At 36.1% G+C, this 14,923-nt stretch overlaps 1 protein-coding gene across 2 annotated transcripts in view; it reads left to right on the top strand.

Annotated features, from left to right (window-relative positions):
• Cdon (cell adhesion associated, oncogene regulated) overlaps positions 1 to 14,923 on the top strand; it is an 86,264-nt gene that overhangs the window by 50,639 nt on the left and 20,702 nt on the right. For both annotated transcript variants that reach the window (XM_010628657.3, XM_010628658.3), the window contains exons 11-17: positions 803 to 934; positions 4,280 to 4,483; positions 6,251 to 6,432; positions 6,901 to 7,006; positions 10,183 to 10,305; positions 11,530 to 11,745; positions 13,799 to 14,079. In XM_010628657.3, the coding sequence (XP_010626959.1) occupies positions 803 to 934; positions 4,280 to 4,483; positions 6,251 to 6,432; positions 6,901 to 7,006; positions 10,183 to 10,305; positions 11,530 to 11,745; positions 13,799 to 14,079 (1,244 nt within the window). The remainder of the gene's footprint in view (positions 1 to 802; positions 935 to 4,279; positions 4,484 to 6,250; positions 6,433 to 6,900; positions 7,007 to 10,182; positions 10,306 to 11,529; positions 11,746 to 13,798; positions 14,080 to 14,923) is intronic.

Genomic DNA, 14,923 nt, shown 5'->3' with positions numbered 1-14,923 from the left:
GTGAGAAGTTCTCTATTGACCTCTGTAAAAGACCCTTTCATCTAATTACTAATTCTGGTCAGCATATAATGAGTACTTTCTATTTTAAATGTAACTTCAGTTAATTTTCACCATCAGTCTATAATTATTTTTAGAGTGACCTATAAATAATAAGAATGTATTTCAATTTTTAAAAAACATCCAATTTTGCTGGGGATTTACCTCAAGTGGTGCCACCACCTGCCTTGCAGATGCAAGGTCCTGAGTTCAATCTCAGTACCCCAAAAAATATTCTTAAAAAAAAAAACACCCTGCTTGCCTCACAAGCACAAGGTCCCAAGTTCAAGCTCTGGTACCAAAAACAGAGACAAAACAAAACAAAAAAACACCCCATTTTACTTTTTGGCTATGAAATGTTAAAACTTATCGTGACCTTTTTCTATGAAAAAAACCTAGCAGAAGCTTTTACATAATGAATTGTTTAGACAGTTGTTTTGCTAAGAAATACATACGAAAAAAGGGCTAATAGTTTGAAAAACTTTTCATTTGAATTTTTCACTTCTTTTCCCAATGTTAAAGTTAACATGATGAAGAAAGAACATATCAGCTTTCTCTTAAAGATGCTAGAAAAAGACAGAGTAATTGTTTTGGTTCTTAAGATTAACTAAGAATTTATAATATGGGTATTTTATTTAATGGGGTGGCTATATCTCTACCTATATTTATATATCAGTTAAGTTTCATAGTACTTTTTAAAAAAAACTTTACATAAGTAATCTTAAGTTGCATTGATTTATTTTATTTTATTTTTTTACTTTTGTAGAGAAAACAGCATCATCAAAAAACACCCAGGCATCCTCTCCTCCCCTGGGCATCCCTAAGCACCCTGTTGTTTCAGAGGCTACAAACCACAATTTTGGAGTGGTGCTTACAGATTCCTCCAGACATAGTGGAGGTAAAGAAGAGTCTTCATTTTATTCTTTTTATTTATTTACAATTATGATTGACCTTTGGGGGATGCATAGATAGAAAGGTAGATTATATCCTATCACATAGCTCCTTTAAGTTCTATTTCAACCATTTTTAATGTCCCAGATTTAAAGTTTGGCAACTCCATCACAATTTTATTTAACCTAATAGACTTACATTCAAAAGTTTTTATAACTCACAAAAAGGATTTTTCTGTTTCCTGTTTGACAAGAAAACTAACTTTACATTTTGAATGAAGAAAGTCTAGATGTTGTGTGTGTGTACACATCAAAATGTATGGTGATGCCACTGATAAATTATATTGCTAAGTTACATTTCATAGTCACTTGTATATGCTATATCTTGTTATCTTGGGGATTTTGAATGTCTGAGCAGTAAAATTTTCAAAAGACTTCTTAATATTTAAATTTCACATTTACTGTTTTAGCCAAATGCTTTTGGTGGGTTTGTGCATATAGGTGCATGTGTGGCACTGGGGATTGAACCCAGAGTCATGTGCATGCTAGGCACTATCTACTATAGAGCAACCCACCAGCCCTCTACTGGGATTTTTTATTTTTTCGGTGCCAGGGATTGAACTCAGGACCTTGTACTTGCCAGGCAGGTGCAGTGCCACTGAGCCACATCCCTGGCCCTTCTCATGGGCTTTTTATGGTTGTGCTAATATGTCAGGATATGTAGGGAAGACTTAACATTTCTCAGGTGGGCTTTCAGAGTTTCCAGACTTCTCTCCCATAGTTTTCCATGTATTGGTTTCAGCAAAAGCAGGTGATAATTCTTTGAATTCCCCTCTTGAATGTTGTGAGCCTTGCTTACCTGAGTACTTTCATCTCAGAGGCACCTTTCAGTCATGTTAAGCAGATACTTTATATGAGAATCAGCTTTATGCGAATAAAGGTAACATCTGAAAAGCAAAACCTTTTCTATTTCTTTAGTACAGCTTGTGGAGGACACTTACTAAATGCTTGAAGAGTAGAGATAAAATAATCCTTGCTTTCAGAGAGTTTATAGTATCGTGAATGGAAGAGACGTCTAAGCCCATACTAACGAGTAGGTGAAATATCTAACTCCATGACTGCAGAGTAGGTAATATAAACAAATAAACCAGTAGCAGTGATTTTGATTCATTCTGTTTGAGATTATACTGATGGTGTTATGGGATCATAAGAGAAATACCCAAGATGTCCACTTGATACAAAGGAGATTGAATTGTGGTGAGAGAGGTTCCTTGGTACCCTGAGCTAAGATGCAAAGGACAAAAATGATAGTGAGATGAAGAAACAGGAAACGAGGTTCTAGGCAAAGACAATTCCTTGAGCAAGGGATGGACAAATGACATGTTCTATTTTGTTTAGAGAGTGGAGGCTTTATTTAGTGTGACTGGTTTAGTGAAACTTTAGGTGAAGGAAATGAATTCGGTTTTAAAAATTATGAATTTGGAGTTAATCCAAGAGATAGCCCTAAGAAGTGATTTATTTGATCTTCCTGAAAAAGTAAAATAGCATATCCATTGTACAGATTTGGAACTCAGGCTTCAGGAATTTTGCAGCATACCTGAGCTCATCCAGACATGGTGGAACTGCTGCTCAAATCCACGTTTTCTAACTCCAAGTCTTTCTTTTACACCCTTTATGGGTCACATGCTGTTTCTTTAAGACACCTAAGATGTTATCTGTTTTCTCCAGTAACTTTCTTCTCTTATTTAATCTGTGGTATTTAAAGAATTTGAGCCTCATATGAATCAATGTAAAGGTGTTGCTTGGTTTTTTAGTATTTAAAAAGAGATTCACTAACATTCTACTCATTCTGTTTCCATGGCTTTCTAATTGAAAGGAATGCAGTAAGTATCACTCAAAGTTGCTTGCTTTGAATAGTCCTTTTACTGTCCCTTAATCAATTTGTTCTTGAAGTGCCACAGCTTTCCCCATAAAATACTACATTCAATGTGATTGCCTTCTTTCTAATGTATTTATAATAAGGGTTGAAGAGGTGTTGAAACAGAATGTATAACTTGAGGTACATGACCCAGCTAGATAGAAAAAGGACCTCCTTGGGTCAGGGATGTAGCTCAGTGGTGCAGCTGCCTGCCCCTCAAGAAAAAGGACCTTCTTAATGGCTTACCAAAGCCACATCACTGTGGCCCAGAGTTGGTGCTCCTTTTAGAAACTCTATTATCAGCACCCCAGAAGATCTGTGATCACTTAACCTCCCTCCCCATGTTTACAGAGCTCACAGGTGACTATGCAAGCCAGAATGGCAATTTACCAGCTCGCTCTCTGAGTGTCATATGGGCCAAGTTTTTCCTATCAGCATCTTCCCACATAGGAACCAAGTGGGAAGGCAGTTTTTACATTTTTAATGCTTTTATCAGTACATGTTTGAGGTACATAATGACTACCTTCATCATAGGGAGTTGGTACATGTACATGACACATCTTAACCTTTTTTTTTTTTTTTTTTTTTTTTTTTTAATAGTAACCACCAGGTTAGTGAGAGGAGCTAAGCACATGATTTAAATGGCTGATGAACTCACTCCTGATGTCTCCAGCTGCTAGTCTGTCTAGCTTGTGGATTAGGGCATTTCTCCCTTTGGCCATGCTAACTGAAAGCTGCAAGACTTCAGCTCCTTGACCCCCTTCCCTTTCTGCATACATATGTGGATCATCTTTCTGAGAGCACTTGCCTTTAATTACACATTCTGTCTTCCTGCTTTTATCCTGAGCAACATTCTCTTATCCCATTATGAGCAGTCTTGATTTAATCAAATTTTGTCCGTTTGCCACTTGCAATCTATATTTTGAAGTAACAATTTATGTACCCTTGAGGTATACTAAAATAGGATATTATATAATAGTTGACATAGTAACCAGGAGGCTGGGTAGGCTGAATATGTTTTATGTGGTTTGGTTGGATAAAGAAAAACATTTAGATAAGGTAAAGCATAATTGTGAGAATCTGTCTTAAACTATAACTACAGCAAACTTGCAATATCAAATAATGATTACTTACACAATATTTTACTCATGATTCCAAGATAGCTGTCCAAATTTTCATACTCATTAACTGTCTCACAGCTAATTATCAAGTCATTGATCATTTACTTTCCCTTCCTTTTATTTTTTTCACCATTTCATTCCCATTAACTTTTAATAGATGAAGGCAGCCATAACATTAATTCTGGCAGAAAGTTTACTGAGAAACCTTTAATAACATGAAGTTTGGGGTTTATCTCTTTTAGTTTAAGTTATTCTTGTCTCTGGGTTATTCTTGTCACTGTGGGTTCCTGTGAAGTGAGTGTTTCCATTTTCAGTTCCGGAGGCTCCAGATCGGCCTACTATCTCCACTGCATCAGAGACCTCAGTCTATGTCACATGGATTCCCCGGGCAAATGGTGGCTCTCCTATCACAGCCTTCAAGGTTGAATATAAACGAATGAGGACTGGTGATTGGCTGGTGGCAGCTGAAGATATTCCTCCTTCCAAACTTTCTGTGGAAGTTCGCAATTTAGAACCAGGTTGTAATATTCAAACGTTTACTTTTTCTAACCATCACTGCTAACTTCAGATGTGCATTTTTAATGTATCATTATTGTCAAAGTAATGAATCCTTATAGTAAAAAGAAATTTGAAAATAAGGAAAATATAGTCAAATATAGTGGTGTATGCCTATAATCCCAGAACTCTGGATGGCTTGGCCAGGAAGATCACAAATTCAAGTCTAGCCTGTGCAACTTAGCGACTCAGTGCATCCCTATCTTGAAATAAAAAATGAAAAAGCTCAGTGTGAAGGCCCTGGGTTCAATCCCCAGTACTAAAAAGCAAAACAAAACAAAACAAAATCTCAGGGAAATAAAAAGAGAATAAGTCACCTGAAATTATCCATCAAGAGATATTTGGTGTTTATATTTTGTTTCATACCTCTCTAGCCATTTTTTAAGATACCCTGGGATTATATCATATATATTTTATGTCTCTTTTACTCCTTATTATATCGTAAGCATTCTCCAATATTATAAAATGCTTTAAAATCTCAGTTTTTAAGTTAATATCTATCCTATTAGTACATCATACTTTACAAAACCATTTGAGGGAGGGCTATTGGAATTGAACCCTTGCATGTGCCAGGCAAGCACTTTACCACTGAACTACACTCCCATCCTTTAAACATTGTTTTTCCTTTGGATTTTAGATTGTTTCTACTAATTTACAATTATAAATGATGCTATGATGCACATTTGTGTGTGTATGTGTGTTTTGCTATGATAGAATATTTTCAGAGGAAAATTATATATTATTTACTAAAAGTGTCTGATGCTGAACCTGGGTACAGTTATACTCAGTGCTTTGTCTTATGGAAATGATACAACAGTTAACACTAGCTTGTTCTATAAGTTTTTTTTCAGCAGAGGGTCACCTTTTCAGAAAAAAAAAATAATCGTGAAGCTATAGAGGAGAGATTAAGTTCCAAAAGATAAAAACCATAAATAAACTTTTACTTTTATTTATTTGGATTCAAAACCATGTTTGTTTCTGGAATTTTAAATGCAAATGCCCATATTTGTCTAACCAAGTAATGTGCGAAGCACAGGAATCCATCAGTCTAGTGGGAGAGACGGCAGTTTTAAATGTAGGTAAAATTTTATAGACTACCACTGTGTTCAGAAGGCCAATGGTTATTTTTGAATGATTAGGACATTTGCATTAAGATTTTATTGTATTCTTTAGATTCCAGTCTTTAAAAATTTAGAAACCTTAGCATTTTTTAGTATTCTTAATATTTAATCCAAATAAATTCCCTGTGTTGTGGTTAAAGTCTGTTCCCTCTTACCCTATTTTGTTTGAAACCAGAGGGGCATATGTTGTCACTTACACTTATACTGTATTCACCATATTAAACTTCACTTTAGTTTTGCTTTCAAAGGGAAACTAGTACTTCAATTGATACTGTCTATGATGGATATAACTTCAGATGGGATGGTAAAGAGTAAATGTCTGTCTTTCTTAATCCTCTACCTGCTCTCCCTATAAGTATCACTATTATTTCATAGTATTCATTCTTGTGACTCCTAGTAATGTCTTGGGATCTCAAATATAAGGCCAGTCTCTGTTGACTGAATTTGGCAAATAGGTTGAAATCTATTTATCATACAGGCATTAAAATGTGTTACCATTATAGTAGATAGACACAAATATTATTGTCATATTTTGAATATTCTACCTTCAGATGTTTTATTATAGCTTTTTGTAGTTATAGGATTTTTGTTTTTGTTTTACTCCTAAAGGTTCAATATACAAATTCAGGGTCATTGCTATCAACCATTATGGGGAGAGTTTTCGAAGTTCAGCTTCTCGTCCTTACCAGGTGGCTGGATTCCCCAAACGTTTTTCCAGCCGTCCCATAACTGGACCTCACATTGCCTATACAGAGGCTGTTAGCGACACTCAGATCATGCTAAAGTGGACGGTATGTAAACATCTTCTTTAATGAGAGCATTTCCTGCTTGGTCATGTCAACAATATTATATTCTCATGTTTTTTGTAATCAACAGAATTGTTGAACTTTTAATTGGGGAGAAGCAGAAGGGCATTATTACTTGTCTAAAAGTACATATTCTAAGAAGGACAAGGTTAAAAATTTATTGTTTCCTTTTCTCTCATTAAAGCGTCATTAACTTAAATGTCATTTTGTGATTTATTCATTTTGAACCAAGTATACTTTCATACTTTTGAACCTAGTGAAATATTTTTATTTAGCAGACCTGTACTTAGCTGTGTTCTAATTATATTTAAATACCTTTGAATGAAGTTAAAAATGGCCATTAAGTATGCTTACAAAATGAAGCTAGACAAGTATTACCACACAGGTAACAAAATCTTAATGGATTTGTAAGTTACAATTTTGTCTTTGATGAATCTTTGCCTTTTTTTTTAGTATATTCCATCAAGTAACAATAACACTCCCATTCAAGGATTTTATATCTACTACCGACCAACAGATAGTGACAATGATAGTGATTACAAGAGAGATGTTGTAGAAGGTAAGTCCCACTTGCAAGCTGGCATCCTTACAAAGAAGCTTTGGAGGGAGAGTTCTTATAAACATGAGACCTACATCACTATAGACTAACACAGAGTAAAAAATGAAATGATACATACACCTTTTTGAAGGAAGGAATGATTGTCTCTCTTCTGCTGTAATTTTCAGTGGCAAAGCTTTCTGTGCTCTTTGAGGTCAAAGTAGTGGCTATATTGAGGGAGAGGAGTGGCTGAAAGCTACATGGGGAGCACATTGGGGTGCCAGTAACTTCCTCTTTCTTGAGCTCGGTATTACTAGTTTGTTCTGGGTAACTTTTCAGCATGTATATTTTATTTCAAAAAAGGCTACTTAAAAAATAAATGAAAAGGTAATTGTTTATTATCGTTCTGCACTTTGGTTCTGTCCTAATTTTAGTTTAGCTTATTTAGGAGATTGAAGATGTTAAGTTTTTATTATTAAAAATTTTTAGTTTTTTAATTTTAATTTTTAATTTTTTAAAGACAGGGTATCACAGTGTAGCCTTGAACTCATAATCTTCCTGCCTCAGCCTCTCAATTGCTGGGATTCCAGGCTTGTGTTCCTGTTCCTGGCTTATTTTTAGAAATTTTTACAATAGTTAAATATGTGTTTATAAGGTGGTTCTAAATAAGGCAAATATAAATAAAATGAATATATGTCCCTCCCGCCTTCCTAGTTCAGTTTTCCAGGAAACTCGTAAACAGTTTCCAAATTATAGGCAAAGCTTTGAATTTTTACAGACTTCTATGACCTGAATATTGAGCGTGGGACTTGGAAATCAGTTTGACAAAAACTTTGTGTCTAGTAGTAGTGACTGCAAATGTGAGTTTTGTGTTTTGGCTCATGGAGAATTTGTTTATAAACCTAATTTACTGAGATGTTAGATGTTTAAGTGGGTTTCACTGTGCTGTGTAATTTGCTTATTCCTTATTTTCAAGTTTGTTCATTTGAAATTCTTTTTGTGGAAGTTTGAACAATTGATATATTCTCCCAAATCCAGGAAGAAAAATATTCATCTTTTGCACTTATATTTTACTTTAAGAGCTTCTGATTACTTTTATATATTGACCCAAAATTTAAGCTTTAAAAATTGAAACAATTAACTTAGAATACAGTAAAACAGTAATTATATTATTTAATGTATTCAATTTTGTGAATTAAATTCCACATTTAAACTCTGTGTCCAGCATATTAGTACTTTCATGTCGAATATTTGGGGGGGGTTACCGGGGATCGAACTTGGGTCCTTAAGCTTGCAAGGCAGGCAACGACACCACTGAGCTAAATCCCCAGCCTCTGTGTTGAATATTTTTATCTTATGAAATTGAGTCAGGTTCTGGAGTATCAGAGATTATTCTGGTATTTAAGTCCCTGCTTTTGTTTCTCTCTGTGTTAAATCTTTTCCTTTTCTAAAAACACCCTTTTGGAAATGAATTGCCTGATTAGGGAAGGACATGTACTGATAGATTGGTTTTAAACCTGAGAAGGCACTTGATTAGCTGGGTGTAGTGGTGCACACCTGTAATCCCAGCACTCAGGAGGCTGAGGCAGGAGGATCACTGTGAGTTTGAGAGCAGTCTGAGCTACATAGTGAGTTCCAGGTCAGTCTCAACTACATAGTGAGACCCTGTCTCAAAAAACAAAACAAAACAAGCAAACAAATAAAAATTCCTTCTCTTCGCTGACAGTTCTTATAATTTTAGCTATTGGAAGAATTACCATAACAATGGAATATGAACCTGACTATATGTAAAAACTATTATCCTAGTAACATATCAGAAGCTTGGTTCAATTGCATTCTCCTTAATGCTATGAAAGGAAGACTTCAGGCTGAGGGTAGCAGTTATTCTAGAGAATGTTTACAGTTGGTGAATATAAGGCCTGGTCAGGAAAGACCTAAGGCTAGAGTAAAAATAGAAGTCTTTGGGAAAGCTTTTGGATTTTAGAAATAGGTCCTTTCCAGCTTCAACCAGTGTTTGAGTAAAAATAATTTAGGAGGGTTCTCTTTACATTTATAAATGAAGCATAGAGTTCCTTATTTCTTGAACCTTTCAGAGGACCCTTAATCCTAAAACAAGCAGATTTTTTTTTCTCTCATAAAATGTGAGAGTATGTGAGAGAGGGATTTTGTATGGGTGATACAGAAAGAGGGTCGTGCTTCCAGACTGAAATGTTTTTGTCTGTGTTGAATTAGAAAGGAGCCTGTGATACTGTACTGGTCTGTCAGCCATGTAGATTGGACTTGCATGTGTGGTTTTGTTTTGTTTTTCCCTCTCTCCCTTTAATTCTTAAATCAGTTGGTGGTATACTTGAAATTCTAAGAAACAGTAGAGTTTGACAAGTTGTTTTCTAGGGGGGATAAAGAGGGCTCAAAGACTTCATTAAATCTGGCAAAAGTGTCCCTATTTATGAAAATTTGTCACAGAGCTATGGAAGTGAAAACAGAGAGTGATTTATCCCAGAGTATTCAGTTTAGGAAGTGTTTCTAAATGAAGTGTTGGCTACATGCTGTGGGTAAGAGAATCATTCTATTAGAGATCCTTATATAATTTGGAGACCCTGACTCAAAAGAAAAATAGCATTGGGAGCAACAACTTAGGGTTTCCTGTAAGAGAGTTTGCTTTTGGTTGGTTTTCAGCTGTTCATTAAGGCATTTATTTGTCTGTCAGCCTATGTTGTATCTGAGGTGATGAAACTGAGAGTTTCATGAAGGTTACTTATAAGTGCTCACTTGCTATTGCTAATGTGCTATTTGCTGATTCATTTATGGTATTGCTTTTTGGTGGGTGTACATAGTGAGTTGGCTTACAAGGCTGAAAAATGAGCCAAAGAACTTGAGATTTCTTTTTACTTATGCATGAAATTAACATTTTTTATGAAAGACCATTAATTATTTTTAATAAAATAAATATTACTGACAATAGAGATACAGTTTTAATTCATGTTTTTACTTTTACTCATACCACTTAGTGTAAGTGCTACTTATCTGTGGTACACTGTTAAAATATTTACATGAAGTATGTTTTTAATCACACAAACTACTACATGGTGGATGTTATTATTCCAATCTCATTCTGAAAATATTGAAAAATTATATTGGCATTATTGCTTCGGTTGCATGATGGGCAAAGCTTATCTTTTTTTTTTCTCTCTCTCTAGGGTCAAAGCAATGGCACATGATTGGCCACTTGCAGCCAGAAACCTCATATGACATTAAAATGCAGTGCTTCAATGAAGGAGGAGAGAGCGACTTTAGCAATGTGATGATCTGTGAGACTAAAGGTAGGAGAAGAGTGAGGAATTTATGCTTTCTCCCTGGGCAGTACTATAGTTTCAAACTTTGGATTACTCCTTTGGACCATTGATATGCTTTCCTAAGGAAATCTTTACTTCAGACCATTTTCTAGGTACACGTCTGTAGGCTATCCCAGTAGAACTATGTATGTTGGCTAGCACACTTGTCTAAAATCATTGACAAGGTCTTGATTAGTTGCCCAGGCTGAAGTGGAATTTGCTCTCCTCCTGCCTCAACCTCCCAGAGGTCCTACTCTTAGGTCCTACTTCTTTTAAAAGGTACCGGGGATCGAACTTGGGTTCTTGCGCTTGCAAGGCAGGCGGTGGAATCAGAGCTAAATCCCCAGCCCTAGGTCCTACTTCTTAATAATGTCGCAGTGGCAACTGATTTTCAGCATGAGTTTTGGAGGTTACATCAAGCCATAGCACTCTTCTTTATACCTTATGATAGATCTCTTATTATCCTCATTTTCCAAATGCAGAAACGGGCTCCCGAAGATAAGTCATACAGCTAGTGAGAAATAGTGGAAATAAGATAAAAATCTGGATGATCTAGTTTCAGAGACCGTTCTGCCAACCACTGTACTCTATTGCTTTTCTGTGACATTTAGAGCATTGAGAACATGCAGTTTTGAATGGAGAGAATGGGTTCATGTCTCACCTGTTTTTGTTATAACTACTGCGTAGAATTCCAGTGACTTAGGTAAAAGTACCACATTTACGTGGACTCCAGAAGTCTTTGTTTAGGGAATGCTTAATGTTAAAATTACATCTCATCACTCTAATAGTTCAAAGCCATATTTTCTTAAGTGATTATTTTTAAAACATGGTAAAAGTATGAAATATGTAATTCTAAGTCGTAATGCAAAGTACCCCAGATGGAAAGGAGTTTTTGTTCCATCCATAAGTTGAAATACTTTTAAGGGTCTGGGAATATTCTATAAGTATAATTAAATAGATATGTAGCAGTTTAGGTTAGAACAAATATGTATGTTTCTATAGTCATAATGTCTCTAAAAGTTGTGGACTAAAACTTTGGCACATTAGATTTTTAAGCTGGAGCCTTCTTTGTGACTCACTGGTGGTCAGATCATCTCAGCAGGGAGTGTAAACAGACTGGCTTGAATTCTTCACTAGACCTCCTTCAGAGAATAAACCGTTTCATAGACTGTATTCACTCTGACATCATGTTTTCTTTTATATTTCAACTAGTGAAACGTGTCCCTGGAGCTTCTGAGTATCCCATCAAAATCTTGAGTACCCCTCCAAATTCTTCTGGAAATGGAGCTGGGCCTGCAACTAGTCCTGCCAGAAGCAGTGACATGTTGTATCTCATTGTTGGCTGTGTGCTTGGTGTCATGGTCCTCATTCTTATGGTTTTCATTGCAATGTGCCTGTGGAAGAGTCGCCAACAGAATGCCATACAGAGTAAGTCATTTATAAATATGTCCGTCTGTTTTTCTAAAGATGGTATGAAAGGTTATTGTCAGAATGAATATCGATTCTTAATACTTCCATGTATTAGTGTCATGGTATAAAACCCATTAGATACTCTTCATTCAGAGGAGATGACTATAAAACCATGCTAGCTGTCAGCCAAAGTAAGTGGAGCATCAAATTGAATTGCCCAGTAATAAACACCAAAGCCAAAACTAAGTCAGTCTCCAAGTAAATAGCTGACTTGGTTTTAGGAAACTCTGGCTTTGTGGGACCACCAAAGAGGACGAGCCCTGGAAATGTGTACTCTGGAATTGCTGGAGGAACAGCCTCATGCTGGTACAAATCTGGCCAGCAGGGTGTAGAAATGGCTGGAGTCCAGGGAATGCAGTGAAGACTTTTCTAAATTACTCTTATTGAGTCACACAAGTGGAGATTACATAGTCCTGTCTCTGAACCTATTATACACAAATTGCTCTGGTGTGGCATCCTCTCCCTCTAAAATGTCTAACAGTATGTGTGCTTGCACTGTTGGTGATGGCACTATTTTGGCATTAATAACTCATCTCTCCCAGTCCCCCAGATATTATAAAATACAATATTGAAATCAAACAGGGATTTTAGATTTTGTGGGAAAAATATTTTCAATCTCCTTTTCAGCCCCAGAATAAGGGAAAGAAAGAAAACAAGAGGATATCTGTAGTAATAGGTACTTCTAGTGGCTGTTAGCCGGTTCATCATATGGCTGCCATTTAGTTAATAGCTCAAGCAAAAAACAGTCTCTTTTTATTGGATGGTGCCTTTCAACAGAGGTAGGAAGAGAGATGGTGAGGTCAGGCTGTAATGGCTGTGATTATTTGACTGGACTGATTTCTAAATGGTTTTAATGCTGTTACCTTTAATTATATGAGTGTGTGGGCTCGGGAGTTAGCTCAGCGGTTCGGTGGTCTGCCTTGCAAGCTCAAGGACCCAAGTTCAATCCCCGGTACCAAAAAAAAAAAAAAAAAAAAAATGTGTGTATTGGATCATTAATATGTGTGTTGAATAAGTCATTGAAGTTACTTTATTTCACCAGAAGATAACTCATTAACTTGTCTTCTATGTGCCAGGTATTATGATGGACAAATGATAAAAAACAGGTCCCTGTCCTCTCAAAGTTTGTGGGTTAGCGGGGGAGATAAATGGTGTACTTATTATACACCTGCTTGAGAATGCACAGGAATAAGAGAAGCTATGGAGAGGAGGGCCATTTTTGGCAATCTCTAATGCCCTTTGAAAATTTACCAAAACCCCAACAACAAATTCTGTAGAGTTTAGATACTATGGTTCTAAATGATATTTTAATTTTTCTAAATATTGTAAAATGGTGTCCATGGAAATGAGAATGTGTTTAAATGCTTTTAGCATAAAGAAATAGAGTAGCCTTTTGCTTTTGGTACCCCAAACCTCCAAATGGGCTATAATGGCTAACAGGCTATGTCAATAGTCAGTGAGTGTATATAAACATCATCCTTTTCTTTTTTTTTTTTTTTTTTTTTTTGGTACCGGGGATTGAACTCGGGTCTTTGCACTTGCAAGGCAGGCCACTGAACCGCTGAGCTAAATCCCTGGCCCTCATCCTTTTCTTTAAAATGTTGTTTGTTATTTGAAATATCCTACCTAAAATTAGTCTTTTGATGCTGCTTTGAAACATATAGGTATTTAAGCACTGTTTGTTAATGTTGACAATACTTTGATAGTTTTAGATCATATAATTTGTTATTTCTCATTTGAGTGATTTCTCTCTGGTTAATTTTTCCTACCATTAACAGAATCATAGCTAATTCACAGTTCCTACCTACTTCCACACAGTAAAGAAAAAAGTAGTGACTTTATTAAAGTACATTTCATAAGTAGGCTTTATGAGAATATTTTAGAATGTTTTATTTTAGTCTATTTGTAGTATCTCAGGGGTTTCAGTATTGAAATTTCCTAAGCAAGAAAATTGTTCTTTTCAGTATCTGACTCCTTTTTTTTTTTTGGCATTTTTCTTTTCTTTTAACAGAATATGACCCACCAAGGTATCTCTACCAAGGGTCAGATATCAATGGACAGATGGTGGAATGTGCTACTCTCCCAGGAACAACCCAGATCAATGGAAGTGTTCACACAGGCTTCTTAGGCAACAGCAGCCTCAGCAATGGCTGTGCCCATCTCCATCACAAGGTCCCTAATGGAGTCAATGGCATGGTCAATGGGAGCTTAACTGGAGGGCTGTACCCTGCACACACCAACTCACTAACCAGGACACATATGGAGTTTGAACACCCTCATCATCTAGTAAATGTAAGAGACCAAATTATAAATGACAGCCTCTGTGGGCCTCGAAGTGCCAAGTACCAAGGTTGGCTTTCATGTTATAGAAACCATGCAGGTTCCATGGATAGAAATAGTATGTATCTCTGGTAGCCCCTTGATCCAGAGTATTCTTAGTTGTATTTGTCAGTGTGATTTCTATTTTTAAATTACTGAACATACATGGAGCATCAGTAAAGAATGCGGTACAAGTTGTTCTCAAGATGAAATGGAAAAACCACGAGGCACAGAGCAGAGCAGATGTTTTACATTCAGTTTCTTTGGAGAGGGTCTGAAATGACAAATGCTGAGAGGTCTGCCAGATAGGGAAACTGCAGCAAGTTGGGAATGAGAGGTGGCAACATGCGGTAGGTACCTTGTTAATCAAGCAGTTCAGTTTTGTGCCTGTTGTTGTCATGTGAAGCAGAAGGGACCCTAGTGTTTCTAGGGGGTTTTGATTCTTTAAAATGTTTGTAAATATAGGTGAAGTCACCAGATACATTTGTAAAATGTATAAAAACAAATTCACTTTTTTTGTGGCACTGGGTATAGAACCCAGACCTAGGGAAGTACTCTACCACTGAGCTACACCTCTAGTTCGAGATTTTTCAAAGCATTGTAAAGACCATGTAGAATATATCTACAAGCAACTGTGTTGTGACTTCTGATTTCTTCTGAAGTTTTTGTTTTTTCCAATGTGTTTTGTCTTTGTGGCTTGTAAACTTTTTACATTTTGGAATACTAGTATTTCACCACAAGGAGTGACAAACCATGAAAATTCTCTCTTATTTTAGAGATAACTAGCTGGTATAGTTTAATTTTTGAGATGGGCATA

Source organism: Fukomys damarensis, unplaced genomic scaffold, assembly GCF_012274545.1.
Source record: "Fukomys damarensis isolate Sample0158 unplaced genomic scaffold, DMR_v1.0_HiC HiC_scaffold_16, whole genome shotgun sequence".
In the NCBI taxonomy this organism is placed as follows: Eukaryota; Metazoa; Chordata; class Mammalia; order Rodentia; family Bathyergidae; genus Fukomys; species Fukomys damarensis.
Note: the sequence above shows the minus strand (reverse complement) of the source record. Positions and strands in the feature narration are given on the sequence as shown.